This window comes from Marmota monax, unplaced genomic scaffold (genome assembly GCF_021218885.2).
Source record: "Marmota monax isolate L192 unplaced genomic scaffold, Marmota_monax_Labrador192_F-V1.1 WCK01_AAM20220418_F8-fsc00112, whole genome shotgun sequence".
Taxonomy (NCBI): Eukaryota; Metazoa; Chordata; class Mammalia; order Rodentia; family Sciuridae; genus Marmota; species Marmota monax.
In genome coordinates this window covers 5,155,599-5,172,160 of record NW_026692073.1, presented here as the reverse complement: position 1 = coordinate 5,172,160, position 16,562 = coordinate 5,155,599, and the positions used below count along the sequence as shown (strand labels likewise).

The 16,562-nt window shown below is 36.8% G+C and overlaps 1 protein-coding gene across 1 annotated transcript in view; it reads left to right on the top strand.

The window, feature by feature from the left end:
- Antxr2 (ANTXR cell adhesion molecule 2) overlaps positions 1-16,562 on the top strand; it is a 135,154-nt gene continuing 118,592 nt past the window's right edge. Inside the window, exons 1-4 of the mRNA XM_046459281.1 lie at positions 1-873; positions 1,560-1,631; positions 3,700-3,771; positions 16,393-16,474. Of these exons, the coding sequence (XP_046315237.1) occupies positions 722-873; positions 1,560-1,631; positions 3,700-3,771; positions 16,393-16,474 (378 nt within the window). The 5' untranslated portion in view covers positions 1-721. The remainder of the gene's footprint in view (positions 874-1,559; positions 1,632-3,699; positions 3,772-16,392; positions 16,475-16,562) is intronic.

The following is a 16,562-nucleotide window of genomic DNA, read 5'->3' as shown; positions in this document are numbered from 1 at the left end:
CCTCCGGCGCACACTGACACATTAGCCTGGAGCTGGCCCCAGCGCGCTCTGGGTCTTGGCGGGGCTTCTGTCAAGCCGCTGGCCCCAGGGCACGCTCCGCCTCCTCAGCTTAAGGGGACGGCCTGGCCCAGCTGTGAGGGATCCAAGCCGAGCACAGGGAAGAAAGTTTTGCAGCGCGGAGGGGAGTTGGGCCGCGGGAGGAAGGAAACCAAAAGAGGAGGGTCTCCACTCCAAGTTTGTTTGGCGGTCGCCGCGATCGTGGGGCGCCTGTCCCGGAGCTCACCGTAGCGGCCAGACTTTAGCCTTCCGGGCGGATGGGACTCTCTGTTCGGGTCCGAGACCGGCGCTAGAGGCTCGGTCAGGGGCCGGGGAGGAACTTGTCTTGCGAGCTGTCGCTGTGGGCCTTTATTGTCTGCAGGAACTCTCCGGAATCGGGAGGGGGAGGACTGGATCGCGCTTCCACTGGGATTCGTCAAGAGTTCCGGCGGCAGCTGTGGCTGCTGCGGAGACTCCCTTTGTCCTCTCAGGACCTCCCTCTCTCCCTCTCTCCCTCCCTCTATCAGTTGGTGGGTCCAGCTGACCCGGGTGCCGGCGCCCCAGCTGCTCTCAGCGCTCCCATCCCAGAGCCAGTCCCTGGTGACTCCAGCCTCGGTTGCTTATTTACCCTGCCGAGCCCAGGGGGCTAAGAGCAGGAGGGAGTCTAAGGCCCCCCGGCCACAGGATGGTGACCCGACGGTCTGCGGCCCGCAGCTCCGGGAGCTGGCTGTTCCCAGGGCTGTGGATTGTGGTGCTCAGCGGTCCTGGGGGGCTGCTGCACGCGCAGGAGCAGCCGTCTTGCAGAAGAGCCTTTGATCTCTACTTCGTCTTGGACAAGTGAGTGCGGAAGGAGGCCAGGGTCTCCTGGTGAGGGCGGCACTGGATCACCGGCAGCTAGGGAGGTGGAGATGAGCATGTGCGCCCTGGGGAGGGGTGTTGGAAACCCGCGGATAGGTGCCCTGTTGCTATCTCCTTTCCAAGGCAAGCGCTTTTGGATCTATGTAGGCTGGAGAGGGATGGAGTGGTGGTGATGGGAACCCAAGGCTACTGGGCCCTCTGGGGAGGTGGAGTATATTTACTGCTTGCCAGTTTGGGAGCCTCTTGGGAAATGTGAGTGTGACCACCTGGGGTGGCATTCTTGTCCCAGGGACTCTCTGTCCCTTGATCCTAACCCACCCAGCACACACAGGCTGTCTGAAGTTTCCTTAGTTTTATCCTGATCACATTGCTTTCATTGGAGCAAGGAAAAGCCTTAACAGCCCAATATGGTTTGCATTTTGTGCGAAAAAGGCTTTTGTGTTTTTTGTGAAAAGCTAAGTCCTGCTCCAAACAATTAGCAGGGGGAGAGCCCCCCCAGATTGGCTAATGTCCTTGGCTCTGGTAGCACCAAAGTTACTGGGGGAGGGTATCCTCACTTTGCTTGAAAAGGAGGGCAGCCAGGGTTGGTCTTGGTAGTACTAAATAAATGTTTGTATTTTAGTTTTATTTTTCTGATCAGCTTAATTTCTTTTTTTTTTTTTCAGGTCTGGGAGTGTGGCAAATAACTGGATTGAAATTTATAATTTTGTCCAGCAACTTACTGAGAGATTTGTGAGGTATTTTTCCCACTTTACTTTTCTTGGCAATGGAGAGAAAGTAGATCAAAATGTAGAATTTCTCCTTTACAAAACCTTTTGCAGGAAAAAACCTTTTTCTGAAATGTTGATTTTTAAGTGCCTCAAGGAGGTTATTGCACACATGTTATTAGGACAGCTGTTCAGTCCTTGAGGGCTTATTTTATCTGGATCCCAAAAACTTGGCTCAGACTCTGGGGAAGCATCTTCAAATACTATTCCAAATGTCTTTTCCTTTTTGAATTTTCATCTGTTTTGAATTTCAGTTATGCTTTTCTCATAATTTATCACATTAAAAAATTAATTTTATGCTAATAGTATCCATAATATATTTTCCATTTCACACAATTCTTACTATTGTAGAGGTCCTCATTTAAGAGAAAAAAAAAGTGTTGGAAAACTTCAAGTGAACATGTGTTAATAACCCACTACCAGAAAAAGCACTTGTGTGTGTGTTTAAAGAAATGACTTGTGTTTACACAATGTGTGGGTGTGTGGCTGGTTTAAAATTTAACTGTTCTATATATGCAATAAGCTTCACTAGGAAAGACTGGTTTCTTTTCCTATAAAAAGCATTACTGCTACAAAATCCAGCTTACTCTCTTATTTAGAGGTAACCAGGAATTAGTGGCATCTCTTATTTAAAAATAACCCTGAAATAGTAGGCTTTTTTCCCTCTCTTTTTTTTAAGGAAAAGAAATGCAATGAGCAAATGCAAGTTTATCAAGATAATGGAAAGGACATGAATAGGAACTGTATCATTAAATATTGCTTCTTTCAGTCTTGTTAGCCCAAATGTTTTCTGTAAAACAGGCTTGGATGATCAAAACATTTTGAAAGTCATGTTGCAAGTAACTTCAAACAATCTGTAGAGGCCTAGGCAATCCTTGCTTTCAGTTATTGGCAGCAGTAAAGTTATCCCTATAAAAATGTATGCCTGTCCATGTTCAATCATCAGTCCCCTGCTTAAGAAGCCAAGTATAGCACTCTCATTTCTGGACAAGGTCTGAGGTAAAATTGCCTAGGGAAGAAAAAGAAACAAGACCCTCCTATGTCCTTACATGTCAAAACAAACCAGACAGTTGTTTATAAATTTTCTGATTTAATCCTATGGTGTGCAGAGAGCGTCACATAATTTTGATCAAAAGCAATGAATTATTTCAATGCAACAGTCGAAGAAAATGAGGCTCATATTCATTTAGTCTGGTTTGCAAACTGGAATTCTATAACATACAGTTTTCTGGTGGAAGCTTATTTGCTTATTATAGGAAGTGAATACCAGATGACTACTGAAGAGAGTGATGTTTAAAGTATGTATGAGCCTTTGAGACAATTCTGATCTTCAGTTTGTAGACCTTAGTTTCATATCTTCAGTTTCAGATCTTAATAATAGTTTCAGATTTTATTAACAGTTTCTAATACACTGAATACTAGAAACAAGAAACATTCTTTAAGATAGCTGCCTATGACCTGAAAGATGTAGCTGACTGGAACAATTACTGTTGATTGGAAATATAATATTTGAGATGTCAAAATACTTCATGAAAAAATGATGTGTTAGTTTTTCGTTTTATTACAATTTCCAAGACACTCTTTAAATATTCTCACTTTGGGATGAATTGTGTGTGGACCCTTATCATAATTGTGGTCATTAGGTCAAACTGGCTGCTTTCTAGCCCTACTTATGTTAAGGATAATCACTCTGAAGGGTCTGGCCTCCTTCAAGGGGATGAAGTCTAACACTAAGGGAAGAAGCGTTTTCTATGAAAGATTTTACATCAGCCCCAAATTTATCTTTCCAGTTAATCTCTTTCTAAATGCAAACCCCTATGAGCCATGGAGGGGCATTGGGCATCAACAAGTATTGACTAAATATAAAATGACTTATGCAATAATGTTAAGCAGACTCAGTGTAGCTACTTAGGAAGTTCCATTTAAAAGAAGTCTGGACCATCAGTGAGACCAATTTTAAATGGGCCTTAGCTATACATCTGTATTATATCAATATTTCTTTTAAAATGTTTTAAATGCCTCTTTTCTTATTTTGCAGCCCTGAAATGAGATTATCTTTCATTGTGTTTTCTTCTCAAGCAACCATCATTTTGCCATTAACTGGAGACAGGTTAGTGCATTATCATTTCACAGCAGGCTTTTTAGTAGAGATGAATCTTAAAGGCATGATTGATATTTCCAAGTAGTAATTCAGGCCTCTCAGTGGAATCAAGCAAATGTGCAGACAATTCATTTCTCTATGCTAATAGAAGGGAAAGGAGGTATGAACAATGGAAAAGAGCAGATAATCTGAAAATCTATATCTTTTATGTTGGCTGTGGAATGTACAAGGAAGCCCAGAACCTTGCCTTAGTTGTAGATTCATAATTTTCTACCTTTTCCCCTCTCTATTACTGTGAGTAGCTCTACATTTTTTTGTTTGGATGTAATGTATTAATCAACAAGGATTTGAAAAATGATTGGAAAGGAGAAAGATATGGAATCTATTTGGATAATTTAGTAGATTCAGTAGAAATCCCAGATTTTCTCTCCTTTGAGGTCCACTGATACTGAATATATTCAACTTTATGAAGGAACACATACCACACACACAAAATCTCCTTAGTGCTTTTAAGAGATGTGGCTTTTCTCAGGCTAATGTTATACATTTCTGTCACTTGATCTTATCATGGCAGGCTGGAAGAAGTCATTGACATATTTAAAGAAAGGCTGCTTTCAAGGAGATCAGTTTTGCTTAGTAGACTGTAAGCACCATAGCTAGAAGGAGGTTTTATTCATTTTTATTTTTACTTTGTCTAACTCAAAGAATATAAGATCTTGCCCAATGAATTCTTATTTAATGAACAAATGAATCAGCATTATTTTGAGATCAGATTTCTCCAATCTGTAGTTTTAACAAGGGAAACTAATACACTTTCTTTTGCATGATATATGGATTTCTGAAATGGTATATGTGAACACAGTTTTTTTTTCCTTATAAAATTTAATTTAAACAATTGATTGTCATTTGCTTCTTGACCATCTATTTCTATGAAAAGGTCAAGAAAGTATAACATTTGAACGGGCTCAAAGAGAGAGTTTCTTTATAATTCACTGAATTGATTTGGAAAAATTTATATATAAGCTTCTAACTTTGTTCATTAAGTTTCCTTTTTCTTAAGAGGAAATCTAGGTGGTAAGACCAGCCAAAGACTTCAGTCTTCCAATCAATATTTCACTTTCTTACTTTCTTGTGTGCATGTGGTTCTCATCAGAGATCAGGGTAATAGTCATTCCTTACAACCTCTGTACAGCAGTTTTCTATGCCCAGTGATATAACAGTTCTTGACTTTATAAAAAGAAATTTTCTCCATTGCCCAACTTAATTTCCAAAGAAACAGGTTTGGATCTAGCATATCAAGGGAAAAAAAGAACAGTTTTAACATTTATGGCATGCATATATATAGAAAAGCACTTAGCATAATGCCAGACACATAGAAGACTCAGTAATTGACAGCTACATACATTGTGCCAGCTTCTGTAGGCACTTTGCATATGGGTCCTCCAGCACTTTGGAGATGAAGTGTAGTCACTGGTTGCCCAGATTGGTATTCCTTAGACGTGCATGGAAGGGGTTGAAATCTTTTAGTTGGAGATTCTTTCTTTATGGGTGGTTGAATCCAGTAGAGGAAAGGTTGAAACTGGTGCGAGAAGAGGTTTCTCTTTCAAGAGGCTATGTTATTGTTGTACTTTACTGTTGCAGTTTAAATTTGTTCTCCAATTTTCTAGTCAAAGTCAAGAATAAGTTGCTTAACCTCTTTCTGCTTCCATTTTTCCACCTAGATAATGATAATGACAATGATGATGATGATAATGCCTTCTTCATAAAGTTTTTTGTAAGAATTGAATTGATAGTGTGGAGAATGTAGGACAGAGTCTAGAACATAAGTATTCAAGAGATAAAAAATTTATTATTATTATCTAGAGCTAGGGAGTATGCAGTATTTTAATGATCAGAGAAGAATTATGCTTATATAAAGGGAATATTGTTATATGTTTCATTTCAGCTATATATATATTTTTGATGAGTAGAAATTTGAGTGTGTAGGGATAAGGAAATGAGGAATAAGAAAGAGCATAACCATCATATATCACTTCTCCAGAGAGAGAGAGAAGACAAACTGTAAGAGGGTGAATATTAAATAATATTTTGAAATCATCTGTAATGTTGCAGAATAAACAGAAATTCTTCTACTAAATTTTAAATAAATTATATTATTCATGAAAAAAGGGAATATTGTCCTACTTAAAGGGATTGATACTATTCCATGAGTAATTCTAATAATATGACTTGCAAATTTATTTTATATATAGCTGACTCCTCTTTTTCTAAGTAAAAATGCTTTTTGTTTTCATGAATTTCACTATTTGTGGTGTATTGAAATAGTTTGGGATGACAGAAGATATACTGAAAAACCCTGGGTAATCACTCTAGCTTTGCCACTTAATGATTTGGAGACTTGAGGCAAATCATCTACTTAGTGTGTCTGTTTTTCTGTCTATAAAATAGAGACATAAAATCTGTCATATTTTCTTAGAGCATTGTTGTGAAGATAAAAATAAGATGATGCATAGAAAGGTCCTTTGCATATCATAGAACAATTTCCAATAAAGGATTTTGTTTTCGTATAAATTGTTCTTTTACTAATTTTATCAGTTGAATCAGCAATTTTTCAAATTTCTATGGTCCTCTATATTTGGGTATGGGATCACTTTTCTTCCATTGAACAATTTTAAGTATGTAGAAACAATTTACATATTTTATGGTTGAGGAAATGTTTCCATAACTCTTGGGGACCTTTGTAAACCTAGAAATTGGAATCCTACATGTAAACTTTTCTGCTGTCTTGAAGCATGCTCACAAATAGGTCTAAGTACATAATTCAGAAAGCAAAGATTAAGAAAAGTACAGTGGTTTCATAATGTTGGTTCTGTTACCCATAATTCTTCAGTACCTCAGTAAATATGAGAAGTACCTCTTTCATGTTTCTCAGAATGTTGCTAAAGGTTTTCAGGAGAGGTGAGGCAAGTTTGGAGGACAGTAAGTGCTTATGTAGGGCCATGTCTTCTGTTATGGCTTCAGGATGGTGTTCAATAAATAAGTGTACAAATAAATAATAAACATGGCAAGATATTTCATTACATATTTATATGCTAATTATTTAAAAAAATTCTTTTAAATATTTCAATTTGAATTAGTCCCACCTTTTCTCTTACCCCCTGACTTTTATCCTCCATGTGTTTGTTAGTTCAACCTTCTACCTACCTACCTATTTGCCTGCCTACCTTATATACAGGATCTGGGGATAACATAAAGATGAATGATCTAGTGTGGTGAGTAGGGACATGACCATATACATAAATAGTCTGGGGTTGCATTATAGGCTCAGGTAAGAGAAAAATGCCAAGTGTTGATTAAATATGGAGATATCCAGCTTTTCGATATTAGAGAATATGGAATCAGGATGGATTTTTAAAGAATTCGTCATGATGTGGCATAAATACAGATAGTGAATTATGCTTAGTTCTGTTCAGTATTATCTTAAAGTGGTAATAGTGATTTAGGTTAAAACATTTGTTAGACAATTTTTGTGTGCCAGGCAGTGTGCAAAGTGCTTTGTATACATAGCTTCAGTTAATCCTGTCAATTCCATGTAATAGATAATGTTATTGTCTCCATTTTATAAATGAGGAAACTGAAGCCAAGAAAAATAATGTAGCTTTTCTAAGGACACACAGTTAAAAAACAATATGTTAGCTAGACGATCTTTTAAAATTTGAAACAGATCATGCCACTATCATGCTTAAATTGGTCTAATGGCTTAGAATAGAAAATAAGTGCCTTCTGATTGCCTCAGAGCTCTACCTGACTGCCCCGCCTCATCTCTGCTACAACACTCAATCCTGCAATCTAGCCCAGCCATCCTTTTTTCCAGTCCCTGCATGAGCCAAGCTTGTTTGTGCATTAGGATCTTCCCTCTTTCTCTGCCCCAGATCTTCTCCTAGGTAGCTCATTCTTGTCATAACTCACCTCCCATGTCGTCTCTTCTAAGAAACCTTGCCTGGTCACCAAGTCTAAAGGAACCCCACCACTCTTGCATATTATCTTTTATAACACTCTGTTTGGTTATTACTTTTTGAAAATTTTCTCTTAATCATTTTATTCGTACCTCTATGACCATATTATTAATTATGAAAGTAGGGAACCTTAATTTTTTGTGTGCATTCATATTGCCCAACACCTAGAACAGGTCCTGAGACATAGTGGAAGCTCAATAATTATTCATTGAAGGAATGATTAAGTTCTTCTGACTCTAGAACCTGATTATTAGTTGCTCTCATAGATTTTCTCTCTTTATAGTTGTACTGTTTAATAAATGGTGACTTAGATTTCCTACTTTCCTTATTCCTACTTACATATTTCAGTGATAAATGTCTCAAACTTCCTTTTCAATATATGTACTTGTAATCTAATTGAGTCATAATTTGTTTGACTTGAGCACAATAGTCAATTACTTAGGGAAAAAAATAGTCCTTAGGCAAACTTATAGGAAATCATAGAAAAGTCAATTAAGCTCAGACAAGATACACATTTCTATTATTTGCATGAAGTTTTGGCTATTCATTCCTACCTCCCAATAGGCAGCATGTGAAGCATCAGAACTACCCATTCTATGTATGGTATCCTGAGAAACAGTCAATTGTCTTTACAGCTATTTACACTATTGTTTGGGGGTAATTTATTATGTAGCATTATGAAACCAACATAGAAATTGTGACTTCATCAGTAGCTGAAGAACCTTGAAGAAATTGATGGGAACACTGGAAGAACAGTGCATAAATTGTTACTGGAGGCATAAGCAGAGATAGCCTTTGTGTGTAGTGGTAGAAAGTCTGCTGAGAACGTGGAAAGTTAAAAATGTGTACAATCAACTAGTGGATGTGGCTCAGGATCCCCCAAGGAGGACCGTTGAAGGTGTCAGGTAGCTTCTTTCAGCTACCTGTGATGACATGAGAGGAGCAAAATGGGTGGAAGAAAGAACTCCTGTTTTCAAGCAGGATTTAGAGAAAGTATAAAAAGCCAAAACTTCATGCATTTAAGAATAAAGCTCTTTTGCATTCTGTTTCTCTTATCAAAATGTTCCCTAAATCTAGGAAATGGCCTTACTGAGGTCAATAATCAGAACCAGATTGCTGCCTGTAAAATGTGGAATCAGAAAAATCAGGTTGATGGTACAGCTGAAAGATACTCTGTTAAGATTTCAGGAAGATCAAAGATGAGGCCTTATAGATCCTCTCATCTACATAAAAGGGCTTATAAGAATCTGACAAGTATATTTTACAGATCTTTCAGGCAAACAATAAGGTTTCTAAGAGTCTTTTGGTTATGTTGCTCACCTGATTTGAAAATCTAAAGTAAAAAGGAGCCTCTTTTGAAGAAATTTTGTGCTTGTAGGTTTTGTCTAATAGAATGGATCATAATCCCATACATAAGTATCATAAAATTTCTAAAGGAATTATGTCAATTGGATTAAAAGAGACAGATATACTTGAAAATGAGACTTCTGGTCTCATTTTGAATTGATATTTAGAAATTATATTTAGAAATTATTTACCATAGTTTATTTAGAAATTATTTACCAGAGACTTCTGGTCCCTCAACTTCCTATGGACAGGAAGGAGTTAAAAAGGGATCTATTTCTTATGAAAAAGGAAGGACGAACTCAGTAACTGTAATGGTGTACAACTCAGGAGACCCGGACAGGAGGATCTCATGGTCAGCATTAACAACTTGGCAAGATTCTCAGCAACTTAGTGAGGCCCTGCCTTAACAAAAAGAAAGGATGACTCAAAGTGCAATCAAAGCCCAGAGGGTGGACCCAGGAGCATATACGAAAAGCATACATAGAAACATAGATAGATTCCCAAGAGATAGGACTGAGCTGTACTTAAAGAATGGAAAATAGGTAGTGATGAGACAGCTGACACTTCTGGTACTAGGTGACTAGTTCCTTTTTTGGTTATTCAATGACGCATGAAAAAGCATCCTCATATGTAATGGCTTACACAACAACAATTTTGTTCTCACACAGTTCTGTGGGTTGACTGGGCTCACTGGGAGCTTTCTCTATCCAATGTAATTCTACTTGGAGCTGCAGTCACAGATGCTGGTTTTTGGTTCAGGACCCTGGGTAGGGCTGTTTAGTAGAGCACCTGTGGTCTCCTCCATGTGTCCTCCACACGTGGCTTAGGCTTCTTACATCTTGGTGCCTGGGTTCCAAGGAAGGGTATTCCAAAAGCAAGTCTTCCAAGATGAAGAAAGCAAAACATCTTGTTCTCAGGGTTTGGAGTCAGATGGTAAGGAACATACCTTCTACCTTATTCTTGTGACAAGCCATAATAGGGGTAGCCAGTTTTAAGGGGAGAATAGACACATATAGACTGGAAAGAATTGATAGAAGTTATATTTAGAAATTATTTACCATAGTTTATATGAAAAGAAATAGCAAAATTTGTAAGATGTATCTCTTCATGAGCTAAATATGTCAGTTTAGAGTGAAAATAAACCAAAATAACAAATTAGAATGGCAATATTGACACTGGCCTTGATTCTATTACAATCAAATAAACTAACAGCAAATTTTGAATGATAAAAGTCTTTTACTTTTATTATTTGTTATTAACTTCTTATCATCCTCCTTTTCATAAAGTAATATTTGTTTCTTAATAATAGTAGCATGTTCTCCTTTACTTCTATTATTTGAAGATTGCCAATATTTCTTGAGCCAGATTAGAATAGATTGGCACATCTCCCTTTTCTTTTACAGTTTTGAATAGTATTGTTAAATTCAAACTTTCAAGGACTTAAGAATTAATGATATGCAGTAATACTTTGCTAGCAGAATATGAAAATATGTTTATTTCCTAATTTAGAAAATTTTCACATTTGTGGGGTTGGGTGGTACCTCAGTGGTAGAGCACTTGCTTAGCATGTGTGAGGCACTGGATTCTATCCTCACCACCACAAAAAACATAAATAAATAAAATAAAAGTATTGTGTCCATCTACAACTAAAAAAAATTTAAAGAGGAATATGTTCACATTTGTAGTATAAATGTACATTTTGAGATTGTTTATATTCAACTATTTATTCAAGACCAATATTGAACACTTACTATGCATATGATTTATAGTTTGCAGTACTTAAAGGTTTTAAAATTCTAGGTGTTTTATGAAGGACTAATAAAGGGGTAGTCCTCAGATGAGGTGTGCAAACTGTAACTGATTAGGCTGATAGTTCATATTCAAGTTATCTTCTATGGATAAAGATCAGGGCTAGAGTGAATAGATGCAAACTATTTCTATCAGTTATCAGTCCCTTAGGTGCCATGAAAGGTACCAAATGTTTGGTATGCAATAGCTCTGTTAATCTTTGTAACAACTTCATTATGCAAGTAGTATTATTATCTCCACTTTTTTTACTTGTGGGGAATGGAGGGCCAGAGAGACTTCATAAGTTTTCCAAAGTCACAAGATGAGTAAGTTAAGTGCCAGAACTGTGAACTGAGGCCAAGTTCCCAGGCTTGACCTGTGTGATGTGTTTGTTGTTTAATGCAGAGTAGTAGCATAATGAAGCATTAGGGTCAGATGGAAGATGATTTCACTCTGTCCCTGATACACCATATGATAAGAGAATAGTAACTACTATGTGTGAGCACTGACTTTGTGCCAGACACCTTACGTGTATGAATTTATTTGATTTTCACAATAGCTCCATGGTGTCAGCACAGTATTGCCTTTTCTTATCAATGAGGCAACTGAAAAATAAAGTTTGGTTAAGCTGCCCAGGCTCACATATCCTTGTAAGTGGAGGAGCTGGATTTTGAAACCAAGCAGTCTGCTTCTAGGACCTGAGATCTTGTCCATTGTACTGACCTGTCACCTCAAATCCAGCCTGCCACTATTTACAGGCTTTCTAGGGGAGCAGAATGGTATTGTGAAGGAGAAATGCAGATGAAAAGGGTGTGTTCCTGTCACTACTTACTCTTTTCTCCTCTTCTCTCTGTCCTAATACTCTTTGTCTAGGTGCACACAACCTTCCAAATCCTCAAAGATGCCAGATGGCATTATATTATAAATATCATAGTGAACATGTAACAGATATCTATAGAATTAGTGAAACAATATCGGGTCAGGCATTGTAATTTACATTTCATAGAGACAATGAAGATCAGAGGAATTTAATAACTGTTTATGGTTACAAATCCATATGGTCACAAGTCCATCTCTTTACGTCAATCCCCAAGTGTTCCTATCTCATTATATAGCTTTCCACATACAGTCATCCCTTAGTATCTGTGAAGACTTGGTTCCAGGACAACCACAGATACCAAAAAAATCTATGGATACTCAAATCTCTTATATAACACTGTAGTATTTGCAAATAACCTATTTGTATCCTCCCATATGCCTTCAATCACCTCTAGATTACTTACACAATTGGATACATTGTTGCACTATGTAAATTGTTGTTATAATGTAGTGGTTTGGGAATAATTAGAAGAAAAAAGTCTATACATGTGTTTAGTGAAGATGAATTAAAAAATGTTTTGGTCTGCAATTGATTAAATCTGCTGATACCTGTGGATATGGAGGGCTGACTGGAATTCCTTTTCAAGATCTTCCTCTCACCAAAGCTTTTTCTTTCCTCTCTTAATTTTTTCTTTCCTCTCCTTTTTTTTTTTTGTTTTTGATTCCTGCATGATAAAATTTTGACCGTCAGTTTGCTGTATGATCTTTGCTTGGAAGCAGGAAGAAAGTCAACTGAATGAACAAAATCATACTGACAGAGGAATGCCCAACATCAACAATAACACTAGTAGCTACAGCTTAGTGCTTATTATGTGCCATTAATTCTCACAGTGTTCCCATAGGGAAGGTATTTTTAGTCCCTATTTTATAGCTGAAGAAACAAAGTTGATAGACTGTGCTCCTCTTGATTCATATCATCCCAGAAAGGGTATTTATAGTTTAAAAGATCATCATGTTTACCCCAAACCCCTTGAATAGAACTGACTGTTAAAATAGGCAAGAGAACAAATATCCCAACAACGTGGGAAGCTTTTCCAATTAGATTAGATCAGAGGTTCTTTTATTGCGGGGGGTGTACCAGTGATTAAACCCAACAGCACTTAACCAGTGAAGTGAGCCACATTCCCTGACATCTCCAGTCCCCGCCCCCCCCGCCCCCGCCCTTTTTTGAGGCAGGGTCTTTCTGAGTAACTGAGGCTGGTCTCCAAATTGAGATCCTCCTGCCTCAGCCTTCCAAGTTGCTGGGATTACAGGTGTGCAGCACCTCACCAGCAGATCAGAGGTTCTTGATTCTTGCAATACATTAGAATATTCTGAGGACCCTTACCTCCCCACCTCTCCCCTCTCCTCCCCTCCGTCTCAGCAGAGAAATTTGACAGATACAAAGCTGAAAGCTTCACGAATGAAAAACCAGGCATTGTGTGGTTGCCCTCCCTCTTTCACGCCCCCACAACTCCCTCCTTCTCCAGTGGATTATAGAGTTTGGTTCTCTAATTCTCAACTTAAAAACATTTTATTTGTTTAAATTCTACCTGTTTACGAAAAGCATTTGATGCTGCAATAATACAGAAAATTAATAAATTATTAAAAGAAAAGGTTTTGGAAAAAAAGCTGAAGCAATTTGATAACTATTAGAACTTAGAATTTTGTGAATAAGAAACTCACTGTGGGCTTTCCTGTAGTCAGGGCAAGAAAAACATTTACATAGTTGTAAATAGCAGAAAGGAGGAAGTGTGCAGCAATTACTGAGGGGTGACAAAGAAGCTTCTGCTGTGAGACCTCATAGGGGACAGTTGCACATCATGATAGCAGCATCCTTGACAACAGTTTCACAACAAATACTGAAGTAGTTTCAATATTGCTGTCCCTGGAGGTTGAAGACCTAACGTTAAAGCAAAACTTAGTGAAGCAGATTTTCTAAGATGATGCTGAACTTGATCTTATCTTTGTAACATAACCACTTCTTCCTTTCCCCTCCTCCTCCCCCTTCCTTCCTTTCCCCATTCTCCCTCCTCCCTCCTTCTCCTCCTTTATTTTTTCTTTGCTCTTCTGTGGAGTCTTCTTTAACATTATAATGTGGATGGATGAGTTTTGTTTTAAACTATTACATCAATTTGCTTTTCTCTACTTAACTAGATTAAGAGTCCTAGACCACTGCAGTGTAGTCCACCTTTCCAAAAGTCTCTGAAGACCATATTCAGCAAGTTCTACCCTCTCAAGAGTCTTATGCTGGTCCTTCCAATTGTGAGCTGATCTGAACTGAATGGAGAAGGCTATTTTCACCAGGCACATTCTATTTGTGTAAACTTGTATTTCAGTTGTCTTTTTCATTTCCCTTTTGGCAGCAAACATCAATGCTTGAGGACACACTGCCACTCATTTCTGGGAAGCACCAAATATTTGGTATTTATCTGCATTTAGACAAAATCAGTTTTGAGTTGTTTCCATATATACCAAACATAAATATTTAGATAAAACAACCTTATCCATTATGCAGATTACTCTATTATCTGTGGAATTACTAATTTTTTTCAGTGGTTGATTGAAAAATTTATTGAACATGGACTTTACAAAAGACATTATAATAAGTAATGTGTGGAGAGCAGAAAAATACATCATAAATAAAAGATATGGGGATGGAACATTGTAAACTTTTATTCTAGCTGAGAAGTGAAAACATTAAATTAATTCTAATTAATGCAATTAGTTAAATTATTTTAAAGTACAATGTTTTAAAGAGACCATTTGTGTGTCTGACTCCAGTCATTCTTTTTTCCCACATTTTTTATTGGTGCGTTATAATTGTACATAATGGTGGGATTTATTGTTACATACTCATACATGCATGCAATATAGCAAATATAATTTGGCCAGTATCATTCCCCAGTGTTTCCCGTATCCCTTCCCTTCTCCCTCCCCCTGGTTCCTTTATTCAAAGGATCTCCCTTTGATTTTTACCCCACTTCTTCTTTTTTTTTTTTGCCTCTCTAACTTCCACATATGAGAGAAAACACATGACCCTGACCTCTAAGTTTGGCTGATTTTACTCAACATAATGGTCTCAAGTTCCATCCATTTTCCTACAAATGACATAATTTCATTTTTCTTTATGAATGAATAGAACTCCATTGTGTATACATACCACATTTTCTTCATACATTCATCTGTTGATGGATACCTTGCCTAGTTCTATAATTTGGCTATTGTGGATTGTGTTGCTGTAAACATGGGTTTGCATGTATTGCTATAGTGTGGTGACTTTAATTCTTTAGGATAAATACTGAGGAGTGATAAAGCTGGGTCATATAGTAGTTCTATTCCTTGACTCCAGTCATTCTTTGATGATAAAATGATTTTGTTTTCTATTAATCTCCCTCTGTATCATCCTCAGTAAAGTGAAAACTATTCATATTATATTTAATGAGATAAAATTGGGTTTACCAATTCAAGAATTTAAAAGGAATTCTTTTTTTTTTTTTTGCTTCTATTGGAAAACTAAAATTCTTAGAATGGAGAATGGTATCGTACTGATCTTTTGAATTTAAACTTGAAAAAGAAGTTTTAAATTTATTTTGGATAGTTTTTACATCATCATTTATTTATCTCTTCTTATGGTTTTATCTATTTTTAAAGGAGTTTAAAATTTATATTTGAAAAACCCTCAAATTGGGTTTTATTTTACTCATGTATATGAGATAGTTCTTTTTTTTTTTTTAACTTTTTATTTTTATTTTATTTATTTATTTATTTTTTAATTTTTTATTGTTGGCTGTTCAAAACATTACATAGTTCTTGATATATCATATTTCACACTTTGATTCAAGTGGGTTATGAGCTCCCATTTTTACCCCATATACAGAGATAGTTCTTAATAATATTGTAGTCATACTTGTTTCGACATACTCCATTGAGACAGTGAATTAGTCATGATAAAAAGGTTATTCTTTGTTTTTTCATTCATATTGCCTCTCCCAAGAATCCATTACCTTCTCATTCATTCATTAAGTATATATTAAGTACTTATTATATCCAAGAGAATGTGATGGTATATGAATGTGCAAAAAGCTGCCAGAAAAGCTAATAAATTATGAGACTTAAGACTGGGACATTGAAGTAGAAAAATGTTAATTTCCATATGTAAGGGCTAAGTAATGTGTTTTAGGAATTTTCAGATAATAAAGAGGTTTCCCCACTTTCAGGGAGGTGGGGTGAGTGTTTCAGAAATATTTTTTTTCCACTGAAGTTGAACTATTTAATCCTTGTATTTTTGTGGGTGATAGAAAGCATCTTTTACTCCTTAGCATTTAATAAAACAAACATGATTGAAGGTATCTGTTCTTAGCTCAAAATGCCCAAGATATACTCAGATATTTTTCAGGATATTTTTAGTACTTTAACTTTTCATGGTTAAAAAATGAAAATTATTAAATGCTTACTGAAATGACAGCATGAAGTGCTCTCTGTTTGCAAAGCCCATGTCCATTCCTCTACTTCTTACTGCAGAAGCCTAGTTGCAGTACTTTCATGTTATTCAAGAAGTATTTATTGTGGCGTTTGCTCATTTTTGCATTGTTTAATATTATAATACATTTTTTTCCAGAGACAAAATCAATAAAGGTTTGGAAGATTTAAAAAGTGTTAGTCCAGTGGGAGAGACATATATCCATGAAGGACTAAAGCTAGTAAGTCACTTCACACTTGAATCTATGGAAGAGAATGCTTTCTTATTCTGTAATGAAATACAATTATCTAGCAAGGCTCAAAAAACTG